A 15,177-nucleotide genomic window follows, 5' to 3' on the forward strand; every position below is an offset into this window, starting at 1 on the left:
GCTCAGGGAGCCCTAAACAATTGCGTCCTGGGTAACACAACGATATTCGCAGAGTCGCCTGCAGAAAGCGAGGTTGCTGCGATTCTTCAGCAACTCGGTCATGGCGGACAGCAACAGGCCGGCGGTTCCGGAGGAGCCGGTTGGGGCCTTAGACCAACTAACAAAGCTGGGCCACCGCCCGACACATGGGGAGGCAGCTCTAGTCAACTCTGGGGCGCTCCGCCCACCAGCAATTCCCTGTGGAGTAACGCGGGAATTGACAACAGCGATCAGCAACGAGCAACTCCCAGTTCTCTTAACTCGTACTTACCGGGAGATCTTTTGGGAGGTGAGTCGATGTAGAGAACGAGAGGCCATCCGCCCGAAATCTCGTCAAATAATTAAAAAATTCACTTGCTTATTACGCAAGTCCAGATATGCAGTTCGGCTGACGCAAACTTCGTGATCGAATGCGTATTACTTCCCTTCTGGTCCCCGCCTCTCATTCCTTTAAGATTACACGGTTACATTTTGTATATCTTAGTATTATCATGTATTGATCAGTGTCTTTGGCTAAAGCGGATACGAGATGTGTCTGCTTGTGTAGTCGTTGATGATAGAAGATGAGCATAAGAGAGGATGAGGGAATGGGAGGGGGAGCTTAGAGAGTGATAGAGATGGTATGAAAGAAAAAGTGAGAAAGAGAGAGAGAATGAGACGGACGAGGTCTTCACGAAACGTCAATTATATTGCTAAGAAACGCAATTACTATAACGAGTTACTTAACAAAAATATTACTACCCTCGTATCCGCCTTGAGTAGAACACGCGTAAGCAAAAAAAATAAAAAATAAAAAAAAATCGCAGCGGCATACAGCCAAATCGTGCGATAAATATCTAATTTTACATGACAAACTACACTCTACACACATAACACATTCATAAAGAACACTCGACAAAAAAGAAAGGTACTTGCAAATATGAATTTTACGATCGCGTCATTACTCCGAGGAAATTTACGGATTGCGGAAGATCAAGTTGGACCAACTGCAACGGTCTCTTCATTAACATAATGGTGCGTGTATTGCGTGCGATTTGCCACGATAACGACGAAGTGGCGTTCTCGTCGTTCGAAGCCAATCTAGTAAGAATTTCTAATCTGAAGATAATGCGTAGAAGAAAGAAGATGAAAAAAAAAGAACTATCCGCGCTCTCTGCCACTTTCTGTGAATGGCGGGCGCTTTTCAATGAAGATTTATCGGCCGAGAGTCTCTGATCAGGTCAAAGAGTGTTCCATTTTTTGCTGGACAGTTCTGAAGACTGCAGCGAGTATCAAACGTAGACTGTATCAATCTAATCAAAAGAAAGAAACCTTAAAAAACAAGCATTGACGTCGCTGCCTGGTATTCTGCCGCGATCCCTACTCCCTACTGCACTCTCCGGACCCCCCCACGAATGTGGAAGAAACGAGGAATGCAGGGATATCAGATCAACTGGGCAACGACGCAACGATACCAAATGTTATCGCAATAACGTAAATTTTATTCTATATTAAATCTAGATGCCACCTGTCGTGCCAATGTCCAGTGTGTCTCTTTACCATTTATTAACGTAGAGTTTAAATGAAGAAAAAAAAAGAAGAAATACGAAAAAAGGAACGGGGAAAAAATGGTGAGACGAAGATTAGAGGACAAGAGAAGACCGAGAAGTGCTAATGAAACGGCTAATAAAGCGATTGAAAGTCGGGTTTACATTAAAGTAAACATAAAGACGAGTAATGAACACTACGTATTGATTACCCATACGTAGCATATTACGCTTCTCATTAGTGATGTTCGAATTCGAGGAATCACAATGATCCGCGTAAGATCGCAACGCGAGTAATGGCGATGTTACGAATGTATGGCATTTATTACGGGCGCATTGCGGAGCTCGGTCTAGAATGAATTAAATTAGTTTTTCTCTTCAACGTCAAAGGTACCTGAATGGACTGATAACCAAACGACGAACAAGCGAACCGTTATTTACTCATGCACAACAGTTTTGTTTTTACTTTTCGCTTCTCCGTGTCGGTGGAGTGTTTTGGGAACGTTTCGCGATCAATCATTGGCGCAACCGCGAACGACATGAAAGAGAGACGGCTTTTTTTCCTTCGTGAACTGAAAGAAGTAGAAAAAGAGTAAGATATATATATATATATATATATATATATATATATATATATATATATATATTACATATGTAAGCATATAAATGAAACTAGAAGGAAAAAAAGAAACAATCACAGGACGCTGTTCAGCGAAACGCGCGCAATAAAAGTGAACAATTACATATACACATACGCTGATCATACACGTTTGCCATGCATGACTGAACCTGCATGCTTGCAAATGTCAAACACGCCAAGCTAAGAAAACGTACATAGTAGCATTGGTCGACAATGATTCTGCCGCTTCCATGCGATCGGTTGATCCTCGCGGATATCGGACCACTATATCCTTTCGCGTATTAGTAAATCAAAAAAACATTGAAAATTTTTATATTTGTTGCCTTCCAAGGAGGAAGAGAGAGAGGGGGGAGAGAGAGAGAGAGAGAGAGAGAGAGAGAGAGAGAGAGAGAGAGAGAGAGAGAGAGAGAGAAATAGAGAAATAGAGAGAATCACTTTTTGTAAGAGATATCATCAAAAAATCATATATTTCGTGTATTATACGACGGGGTATATCGGTCCATCACGAGGATGCGCGATAAGAAATCCGCGTGGTTCCGCCGGTCACGTCGCTTCGACTCTGTCGGCCAGTGTTGTCATGCGTAATGTTTAATTTTAATATTTTCGTAAGAATGCATAATCTAAGCTATTCATAATTATTGTGCGTAAATAGCGTAAATAGGGTTCAAGTGGGTGGAAATGGTAAAGAATACGACGATACGATTATGACGACTTATATGAGCTGCCCAGCAAAAATAATACCATAAAAAACGAAAAAAAAAAGATAAAGTAGTGGAAGCGCTGCTTATGAGAGTCGTTATGTACATAATTGTATCGTATTCTTGAGAATAGGCTGTGACGCGAATTGAGAAGATCAATTTTTAAGCGATAATACAGGCTAGACAGATCGTAGTATTAAGATGGTAGTATTTAAGGATGATGAAAGTAAGGCAATGTGATCGCTTAAATTTTCCAATCAATTCCCTATTTATCATATCCATGGATAATAATCTATACGTCTGTTACGCCTCTTTTTTCAAGTTGGTGTATTTAAGACGGCGAAAAATAAATTTTTAATTAAATTGACATATTTTAATTGAAAATAAATTTCTTACTACACACAATTATCTTTAAGATCAAAGTTATAACAAGTCTCAGATGAAAAACGAATAGAATTTGAATGTAAAATAAAAAATTAATGAATTGATTTATGCTTCTCTTGAATTGCGTAATCGCCTATTTCCAAGGGTACGATATAAATCTCATAAATTTCTCATTACTATGTTATATAGTTACACAGCATACCCCTCCCTCTGTACATACATATATGTATATAATATGTATATGTATGGTATAACGCCTCCTTACATTTTACTTAACAAAAATTAGCAGTGTGCGATAAATAGAGTGGGAATATGCGGAATAAACTGTATTAGATATAAAGATAATTATTATATGAACTTATGCTGCACGCTTATGCTATATACCCTAAATTTATAATTACTGAATTTATAATTACTGATATTGATAACTAGGTAACAATGATTATCTTTATGGGTGATAAGTTCTGACAAAAATTGGCTATAGAATTTGCTGAATGAAATCTTTAAATAATTATTTTAAGAAGTTTAAAAAGATTAGCTGAAAAGATAGGCATTTTTAAACGGGGCAAGATATACAATGGCGTTCTAACAGTTCTATAATAGATTTTAAGGATGTAAACTTAGAATTAGAATATAAGTGTTTGAAGACTTAAATTCATGAATGCAGGCAAGAGGAAATGAGAGATGGAGTGAATGAGGCAGAATGAGAGGCAAATGAGAGAGGATGTCAATAAGAAAGTAGATGCAGTGAGTGAACGTATGAACGGTTATAATGGGATATAATAGAAAATAGAGGGAACGAACATAGAACAAAAAATAAAAGCAAAATCTAATTGCTTACTTTTACAAAATGGACCGTGGTATGGAAGTGAAATATCCGAATTATTCGTTTGCATTTCTCAATACCTGCAGACATGCGTTTTCATTACAATTTTCTTCTTTGCCTCGGTAAACATTTTAAGTGCAAGGTAAGTTAGCGTATGCTAATTTACAATATGAAGAAGGTTAATTGAGGGATTGAATAATATTTAAAGTATGAAGGGCCGTTAATTTTGAAAATCAAAGGAGAACTTTTCTCCGAGTTAGCCAAGATGAAATCGGACAACCTAATATTACATAATTTGTTGTGATAACAGTGATTAATAGCCAAGGTATTTATATTTAGGTGTTTAGGGTCTCTTACATGTGAATAATGATCCAGTGCGTATAATTCAATGGGTTTTAATATTAATACTATAAAGTTTAATGAATAAATTTCAATCGCGTACGTAAGTAATAACAGTAATAATAATATAATAATAATAATAATAATATCTCTATAATAATGATTAAATTAATGATAAAGGTCAACTAATCAAGAGTCAGTGAAAATGAATATGAATTATTGACTTTGATATATGTAGAGATATATATAATATATATAAAGCTCCCAAAAGGTGCAAAGTGCGTACTTGTAAATGTGCGTGCGTGAAATTTGTGCGTATATATAGCGTATATAATTGACTAAAATACAATCGATCGATCGTCGCAATGTATGAAACATGCACTAGGTACGTGCGAAAGAATACTGCACATTCACATACGTGTTAAAAGTACGCGCGCAATGCACACATATGTATTGTGCGTACTTTTAATGCGACGAGGTAATAAGGGAATAATATGGCAATTACAATTTTTAAACGATAAATACTTTAACAACACTGACGCATGTAGCCGATCGCTTAATTATAATTTAACGCAAGTTAATTTTAATCTTTCTACTCTCATTGCCTTTCATTGTTCAATATATTTTATACACGACAACTACACAAACACCGACATATAAACATAATATATAATCATGAGATGATAATTAAATTTGATGAAAATGGACTGATTAGCAGAAGTAAGATAATAACTAAATTTGTTAATATACACAGATACACACGCGCACATATATATTTTGCAAATGCTTGGTACAAAACAGTCGTTTTATTGATAATTAATAGCAGCTAAAAAGAGATGGAAAAATTACAGAAAGTAGGAAAAGTATATTGACAAGATCGGAGAGACATAAGAGTATAAATAATTTGTATCATTTTGATAGTGTGAGACTCACATACAATTTTCATTTTTAATTTAGTATAATATATATTTTTAATTTGTACATATATATATATATATATATATATATATATATATATATATATATTGAATACAGTTTATATCGTTTAATTTTGGTTATAACATTAATCAACTTTACAAAAATTGAAACATACGAGAAAATGAATCAGTTTTTAGAAACAAATTTATCTTCATTTTTTATGCTGTAATTTTATGTTATGATATTTTATCACATTAAAGCAAAATATTTGCAACAATTTTGTAGTTTATAGGATATTTGTTCTGTGCCGGAGATACTTCAAAGTAAAGAAAATGATCGTGGAATGGCAGTGCTTTTTAATATCTGTTTCGCTCGTTGTATTGATATCCCTGTGAATAGAAAGTAATACTAAAAAGCGAATGTTCCAGAAAAAGTATCGTTACTCGAAGCATGTCGTATGTGATAACGCAAATAATCCTTCTACAAATTGTATAACCGAAACAACGATACCGATAAGATACTTTTTCGATAGAGAAGAAAGTTGAGATTTTATCCCGTAATTTTTCAACCGTAATTGTTCGTAAACAAGAAGGTTCGCATTTATAGCCGGAGCGACAATCGCTTCATATCAATTTGTAACGATAATGGTACAAATAATCATACAATATATAACAGTATTTTAATATTTCGTTATATCGCACGCGATAGTTGTGCATAACACATGTGCAATAGCTCTCGAAGCCGCTTATAGATTGTATGAGTTATATTAATTGTAGAATTATATTAATTATTAATTAGAATATATTGCACTGCCGTTACACCATCATTCCGCTTTTTCCGCTTTCTTTTTCTACGCGAACGATAGTCTTCGCTTGTATGTGTGCCTTCTCTTTTTCTTCCGAGCGTTATATAACTATGTGAGATCGATCATTGCATTCTCCTTACTTAACGTTTTTATAGAGTTTGACTTGTGACGATGGACGCTGTCGTTCTAATTTTTTAAATATCGTTGTTACGAGGAACCAATGTCGAAATCGCGCTATTAGACGAGTATTTCCTTCCACGTGATGATCGCTTTATCGCTACGGCAGTCGTCGTTAGAGCGATTTGTTCATTCGATAGAGTCGCGCGTGACAGTCACGATTTCCTACAGCCGTGATCTCGAGATGCAGCTATGGTCCGTAAGAAAGAAAAAAAAAAGAATATATCTCAGGTTTTCTGACTGATATTATCGTGTTATACCATACCACTTAGCGTACTACAGTACAATGGCAAGCTAGCTATCGTACAGTATTAGCTATTACGGAAGTCTAGTACGGAAATATCGCAATATCGTATTGTCAACTTACGTAACGAGGATCTATCGTGGACCATAATTGATTGAAGGCGATATAGTGGCTGTAGCCAGTCACGACTGATCATCTCCCGTGCGCGTTGATTTTTCTTAGGCATCAAATCGCCCGAAATTCTCCGAAGTGCATTGAAAATGAAATCCTTTAATTAGATCACGTCTGAAGGGTGTATTAGAGTAGAAATAGTTTAATACGTTCGTTCTGTCTCTCTATTGTTACTTGGAAACTAATCCTAATTGGATTCACGTGTATAATCAAATTGGAACAGAGCAGATCGTTTACTTATTACGTTCAATTATTTTAGAAACACGCCGTTTTACGATGAATTACGATGAATAATTATTATGATGAAAGCAAGCTTAATTTTTCGAGAGGATTTGATGGGAGATAAATCCGGTAAATTCATTCACATCAATGGCCACAATAATTGCGCTTTACTCAAGAAAGTACTGTCGCGCTTGCAATTAGTCCCAAAAATCGATCCCAGATCGTAAGTTTTGAAGGGGAAATTGCCCTTCTAAACTTGTTTTCTAATTATACGTACCGATTCAAATCCGTGTTTCTAAATAATTGCGTATGTCGTTGCATAAGCATAGTTTACGCACAATTATATTTGCTATATATGCTATATATATATATATATATATATATATATATATATATATATATATATATATATATATATTAGAGAACTACATTAGTAATTATTTTAGTCAAATTGCTTGAGTATCGAATATCGTTGCATTTTCGCATCATGCGTTTCCTACTAATTGAGTCATTAATTTAGTATCGTATATATCTATGTATATGTATATAGAGCGTGCATTTCGTTTCCACTTGATATCGTACACTGGAATTTTATGTCCAAACAAAATACGACGAGAGCATGAAATACGGAAATTTCTTGTGAATAGAATCAAATAGTTCTGCGTTGAACTTTGTCAACAGTTAACTAATTAATGAATTAAATCTTCAACGAGTCTCTTCGGATGTTATTGTTATCCATAGATATAAGAAAGAAAGTTCAGTTATTCGGGATTAGCATTAATCGATTAATTGTTTGTCAAGCTGCTGACTTAGGAATAAGCGACTCTATATTTCCTGGGAATTCAGAGATTGATGAAAAAAAAATGTAGAACAGATTTGAACGATAGTTAGTGGAAGCGTTTGGCATTTCAGGCAAAGTATTCCTTTCAGTCATTGACTTATATATAAAATTATTCAAGATTCCCAGTTCTTGTCTCGGGTCGTTCAATTACTGGACAACAGTATTATACCTGGGACACATTACACTCGCAAACACACGTGTATAAGAACACATCTATATAAGATTTATGATATTAATTTTGTATCGATAATCGGACTTTGACGCCGGTGGTATTAAACTCAAAATTATTATTTATAATGCTTGTTTATAGTCACATATAAACAATTATGTTCCGAAATTTCTAGTCTCACTTGTCATTCGCTCATACAGAACAAATTCCTCATTTATTTGGTATTATATTCTTAATATAAATTCTTGTAGATAAATCAATGATGTTATAAGCTTACCATGTTATTTCCTATGTGACTAAAAGACACGTTGAAGTACTTATTAGAAACATAAAAAAGAAGGAAAAAGTTACTTTGAAGGAATAGCACTTAAATATCTTTTGAGAGATAAAATTACTGAATACTTGTTTCGTTTGCGAACAACTGGAATAATAACTTGGAAATTGTGTTCGCAATCGAAATTGCAATATTCATCGAATTCCAAGGGACACGCATTGTATGCCTTAAAATTCATAAATTAGATGAATAATAGGTGTAAATGTAAAATTAAATAAATATAAAATCTAAGAGCTTAATAAATAATCGTATATTAGCATGGTAGAATTATATATAGTTATCGTATGCTATAATTGTGATTGATTTATTTTAACACATTATCTGTAGGTCGTGAAATATTTCACATTTTCTAAGATATTTCGGTTGTTTAATGATATATCAACGCTTACAGATTTATCATCAAAATTGAATTTCATATCAACGTTTACAGATTTATCACCAAAATTGAAAACTCGAAATATTTTATTACCTGCAAATAATGTGTTAATCCTGTCTTAAAAATGTATTAAGAACTGCATAAAAAGGTTTCATATGATCAGCATTTAAAATAGGATACTCAGAAAAGCATCCAAATCACTTTCTTGTTACATTTATATCATTATTTTAAAAATTTTTATTAAATTTTACATTTCAAGTTATGTTGTAAATTTTATATATTTTTCAGCCACGTTTATAAGACACATAATTTGATGTGATATCATTGGGTTGTAATAATTTTATTGGCTCATTAAATCAGATACCGATTTAATCGTGTGGACGTAATGTTGCGCAATGCGTTTTATTTAATGTTTGTAGCAAATGAATATATCCAAAAAATTCAAGTCTTCGCGTACAAAACAAACTGTTTATTGTAACTGTGAAACATATGCGTATCGTTATTATAACTAGAATTGTTTGTAAGCATTAGAGACTGAATATTCTGTTGTATGAAAATGAACAGTAGATGCAATCCTGTATGTTGAGCTAGTAAAATAATATCTTACATTAGTATATGATTTATAAAAAAAATATCTTAAGTTATCCTATTCATGGACTTGTAAAAATAAACGTTTTAGATTAAATTTATCGGTTTTATTTTATTTTTGTTTTATCTTCGTTTATCACATATTTTGTTAAGTATATACGAAACGAACACAATTTAGTCTAAACCTCCTTACACACGAAGAATTGAAAAATGTCAAATAAATCGTGAAACCGTGTGTGATCAATCCAAGCATTATACGTCGATATAAGTATAGATTTTTCCATTAACTTCGGTGTTGAGGAACGAAATAGTCACTGCGGTCTCTTCCCCTCGAATGATACACAATATTACAGTCCGAAATATTATTCCAGATGTTTTGCGCGTGAAAACGAGTATTCGTACTGTTAGAGATTGGATATTAAAAAACACAAAGGACAAAGAATAAATCCCGAAGCACAATAGATATTGTAAACTTTAAGCTGTAAGAAATCAATCAATCGTAATTGATTATTCTCCGTATATTCAATTATGATTGACTAATATTTTGCGACTTAAAATTTATTACACCTATTTCGAAACTAAAATTAAGAAAATTTGAATGTGTTAACAATCTGCGTAATTTAATCGGCAATTATTCCAAGCTTTTGTCCCGAGAGATGAACGCTTATGATCAATTTTCTATCAATATAGTTTAATTTCAATCTTGGTTTAACTAACTCTCTATCTTTTTCTACTTCTAATAAGAATTAAAAAAAAGGTTAAAAAAATAAGTTGAACCGAGATTAAAGTTACTCTACATTGATAGAAACGGACAGAATGTCTCGCACGCGAACGAAATATTATTTATTTCTTACTCAAACGCGTATATCATTAGTTTAATAATATGTATTTAAAGCGTGTGACACGGAGCGTCAACTTAAAAAAAAAAAATCTAACATTGGATTCCTCGAGCTGCAATGATCTTCGTGGAGACATTTTGTTTTTAGTTATCGATATACTAAAATTCGACGAGGAAATCGATCGAAAAGGCAAAATGGGAAAAAGTAGAAAAAGGACGAAGGAAAAGACAAAGATCGGTATTCACCGCATACCGTATTCGCATGTATATACGCACACATTGCACGCGCGCCTATTGTCGTAAGGTGTAAAACTTGATATAAGAACTCCTTATCTTTTAAGCGACGTTATTGAGGGAATAAAAAGAAAGAAGAGGAATTAACATACCCACATACATACACCTACACATACATATACATCTGCAATGTGATATTCTCGTGTCTTGTCCGATAAGACAGACGTTCATTCTAACGAGTATAGTTGGCGTTTGTCCTTCTTTTTTCGCGTTAGTCGATAAGGTATATCTATAATATATATTTAAGGGGAACTCTACATATATACGTAAGAGATAATCCGGGAGTGTGTGTACGTGTTCGGAAATTTTGCGGATAAAGAAAAGAGAAAAATGCAAAAAAAAAAAAAGAAACCCGTGTGACAGAGAAAACGACCAAAAATGTGCGAAACCGAGAGATATGCAACATAATTTCGCGTTTTAGGGTAGGTAACTATCGGGGGAACTATCGTCACGAGATCCAAGGGATGCGTCTTCTAAGGACTCCATCTCCATTCGTTCTTCCCCTCCTCTCCTCCCGTTTCCACTTCTTTTCATTCTTTGGGCAAAAGTACTATGCTCTCGCGTGGAAGGTTGTAAAAGTGCTCTCGCGAGCTTCTGTTCCACTCAATCTCAATCTTTGTAAGAATATAGTGAATTAATTGTAATGCAACTTTTAAGTTTAAAGAGTCTTATTCTACTTACATATCCGTGATTCGTAATTTCACGCACGTCTATGTACGCTGTAGTGTTCACGTTTAGTATACCGCCGAATGAAGTGACTTTTTCCTGTATCGAGAGATGTATCTACGATCGCACGTTGCGGTACGCTATATACTGTCGTAACGCGACAGTAGCAGCGACGTGCGATCGTACGGAAGATAAAGAATGGCTGTTGAGGTAAAACCGCAAGTCAAAATTACTTGTAATTTTTCATTCATCTTCTCTTCCCGAAATTCCACTAAAATGTTTGCGACAGCCGATTACACACATCATTGTTATTATTTTCTTTTGCATTAATTCTAGATACACGCGCGTTTAACATGAAATAGTGTCTTATTCATGGATAAGTTAATATTACATTTTATTCTCAACTATAGCAACGTGCCTTTGGCACCGCTAATTTCGTTTTTACATCTATTCTATGCTATAAACATAGTATACATATATGTATATATATATATCCAATACGATTTCATTTATATATTCTGCATAGAATTAGCTGCAGCCTGCTGTGTTTCGATGTACCTGAAACCGGTGGTAAGGGTTTTATAAAACATCTCGTAATTTTGCGTGTAAAACGAACGTATATTTCCAGCGAAGTATGTACTATCATCGTCCGTTTAGCAGGTAACAGGGATTTGTGACAAGTTCCATTCACGGGTCCGTGCATCGATACGAGAAATCCCTTTACGATATCGCGCTACGAAACACTACAAAACGTCAGTCATGTAGATCATCATTGGGGACGTTTTTTCCGCTGTAAATCGAAACAGTGCTCTTTGCCCGTCCCCTTAACTCTCCTGCCTTTACCTCGTTTCGTTCATATTAACCGGGGGTGGTGTCTTCAGCCTAATTCCCCCTAAAAAATATATTGACGGCTGTCGCTCCCGGGGATGAAGAATAGTCTGCAAAATTCTAAGTGTGTCACATGCCATCTTAGTCCATAAGCGTTCATACTTATTTTTCTATATTGTATAAAAGTATAATCGTTTTATCGTATATAGTTCGTAACGCTCTGTTAGTCATCATAGTTTTTCGCCATCGTGTCTGCCGAATTTGCCTTGATTCTATCAATCTCCATTTTTCACACTATATCCTCGTACGTTGACACAGTGTCTTAGATTGCCTAATTTCTTCTCGTAATCCGTTCGGGTGTCTTTATCGAGAGACCATCAGCGTCTTCTCGCGGCGAGAAGGATGATGTGTGCTAATTAGTTTTTCTCCTGTTCCTTCAATATTGAAATTATAACGCGTTAAACAAGAACGACTCCAATTGATCTTTCTTTCCAAGTGATCTTTTGTGCAGTGATCTTTTATCAAAGGATATCAAAGGATCGTTTCGTGCCGTCGAACGAGATAATCGTAAGGACCGTAAAGAAATCCAAAATTCAAACGATACGTATTAAAGTTCGACGTGATATTAAATTAATTATCAACTGAAGGTTATAAATTAATTATTGATTAAGATCGTGGTAGGTGTGTAATAATTAATAAATTTTAACAAAGTAATTGGAAAATATCTGTATTCATTTGAGGGCATTTAAAGGAATTCTTATAGGAATACTCTTTTGACAAGGTGTTACTTTTACCTCGCGATTTTCAATTATTTCTAAGATTTCTTCTTGGATGCGTGTAATCGACTGAGATTACGACCAAAATACTTGTTTCGATATTAAGCTATAAGAAAGATGAAATTTTATTTTTTCACGGATCTCGGCGTCTTTAAATTATTTTTAAGGCTTCCGTTCGCAGATGCGAGCTCTTTGAATAAATCGAATTGAAATTAATAAGATGATAAGATATTTTTTTGTTTCGATCTTAAGCTCACAAATTCACCGTGTAATCTTATTCTGGTTTTTTTATTGACGTTTTACGCTCAAGTTTATTTTTATAAAAATTAAACTTAGGAAATGCTTTATACATTTTTGTTTTTTACAAATATTAAATTATATAAGGAAATTATACATTAAATAATCATACGGTAAAAAACCATATCCTCTCTATCGACCTAAGAAACAATATCTATTTAAAAAGTTTAAAGATATTCCCAAAAATATAATTCTTTCTTGTATCGTCCTTGTGTGTAATTTTTATTATTTTACGATTAATTGTATATTCTCTAATTGTCGCGAATTTGAATAAATTCTAATTTATTTTTATTACAAGTTTGATATATGACAAGATTTTATTTTCAATACAATAAAATATAAATGGTTATAAGACGATTCGTTATATCATTGTTTTCCGCCGCGCGCAATGCATTTCACTTTATCGTTATTGACATCCCTGATTAATGCAAAATTTAACCTCGTAATTTCGCGGACGGAATGGACAATGTTATAATGTGACAGCAATTAAAATGTGAATCACAATAAGATTAAAAATATCGCTTACGAAAGCGATAATGCGCTTCGTGTTAAAACGAGAATTTCCTGTACATATGTTTCCGCTGTTTACTTATTTATTCGGTTATATCGTAGAAATGAAGTTATAATATCAGTACTAATCATATTAATTCTAGTTATTTATTGCTTAGTAGTAATTTTTTGCTATCCTCGATAATTATACTTTGTGTTCCGTAATAACAATCTCGATGCAATCTATAAGTGCCCGTAAATGTTATCAAGGCGGTCTCATTGTGTGTATCTACTAAAAGCTTAAATCTATAAGATAATCTCTTGTCTTATAGAAGTATAAGATTATCCATAAGATAATCGCGTCAAAAACGTCTACCTTCCCAATAATAAAAGTATAATAATAATAATAATGATAATAAAATAATAATAATAATAATAATAATACCTTATATAATATTAATGATAATATTAATAATAATAATAATGTTAGCAATAATGGCTGTCTAATTTAACACTTTGTGTAACCTAATGGCTGTCTATGTAATTTAACGTAAACTTCTAAAGGTAATTACTTTCCAAAAACCGACACAATCCGCTTCGGAGGCAATATCGCGCGCGACTGATCGAATTTATTAACGCGAACACGCCCGATCGACGCCAATTAATTAAACCGAAGTCTTGCTAATCTGCGCGTTCTGGATCTCGAGGAAAGGAGGAATTACGATCTAATACCGTTACCGACAATAATGACCCGGAAGTGATATTCGCGTGATGCAATTTACATGCAAGATATGTACTTCGGATAAGCGACTAATGATGCTTTGTAATATCGTGCAATAATTCTGTCGCCCGTAATAAAAAAAAGAATATCAGCGATGAAATTATTGTGCAATAATATCGATTGACGTTCGCATCGTTTGTAACAGCCTTTCTGTGCGTAAACAGCTGCTCGATATTAACGATTTTTCTTCCGTTCTTTTTTGCATTTTACCGTTTCATAAAATAATTGATTATTATTATCAATATTGTCAATTGCAACGTGTTCCCTTCCTTTCGGGTTGTCGGTGATACCTTAAGTTTACGTGTAAGAAACATTTCGACATATATCAAGATTGCGATTTCAGATTTAATTCGTCATATGACTTAAAGGTAACACCTACGGTATTGTGATATCTGTCTTTTCCAATATTTATCTTTAAAAAATTGTGCCACTGTAAAAGAATGCATTTGAAACGTGAAGGAGACACAAGATAGAAACGTACGTCTGCGCGTGTATATTTCTATGAAATAATTTCGAGCGTACCGGATTGAATATATTCAATGATGTTACTTTTCCCATAAATTCTCGTCTTCGCGATCTCATAGGCTGTCATTAAAGCCTTTTATCGCGGAATTGAAACTGCTTTTGGTATTGTCACTCTATTATTATTAACATCGCGATGCGCCGTTACTATCGCTGATATTATTGGTATTACTCTCGCTGCTGTGTTACTATTGTGTCACCATTACTATTTATTGCTACCGTTACTATTACTATCACTATCACTATTGCTACTATTACTATTATCACCGTTACGGTTATAGTACTGCTAAACTGTTGCCGCTGCTCCTATATTATATCACCATTTTTTATCGTCGCTAATTACCGCCGCTATACTTACGTCGTCGCAATCCGCGCGCGTTTTCGTCTCC

At 34.1% G+C, this 15,177-nt stretch overlaps 1 protein-coding gene across 6 annotated transcripts in view; it reads left to right on the top strand.

The window, feature by feature from the left end:
* The window catches only part of gw (trinucleotide repeat containing adaptor protein gawky), a 65,608-nt gene that overhangs the window by 33,547 nt on the left and 16,884 nt on the right, over positions 1 to 15,177 (top strand). For all 6 annotated transcript variants that reach the window (XM_087414713.1, XM_087414707.1, XM_087414712.1 and 3 more), the window contains exon 16: positions 1 to 15,177. This exon is cut by the window's right edge and continues 16,884 nt beyond it. In XM_087414713.1, coding sequence (XP_087270839.1) covers positions 1 to 342 — 342 coding nt within the window. In that variant the 3' untranslated portion in view covers positions 343 to 15,177.

This window comes from Acromyrmex echinatior, chromosome 16 (genome assembly GCF_024713525.1).
Source record: "Acromyrmex echinatior isolate Ae372 chromosome 16, ASM2471352v2, whole genome shotgun sequence".
NCBI classification, from domain to species: domain Eukaryota; kingdom Metazoa; phylum Arthropoda; class Insecta; order Hymenoptera; family Formicidae; genus Acromyrmex; species Acromyrmex echinatior.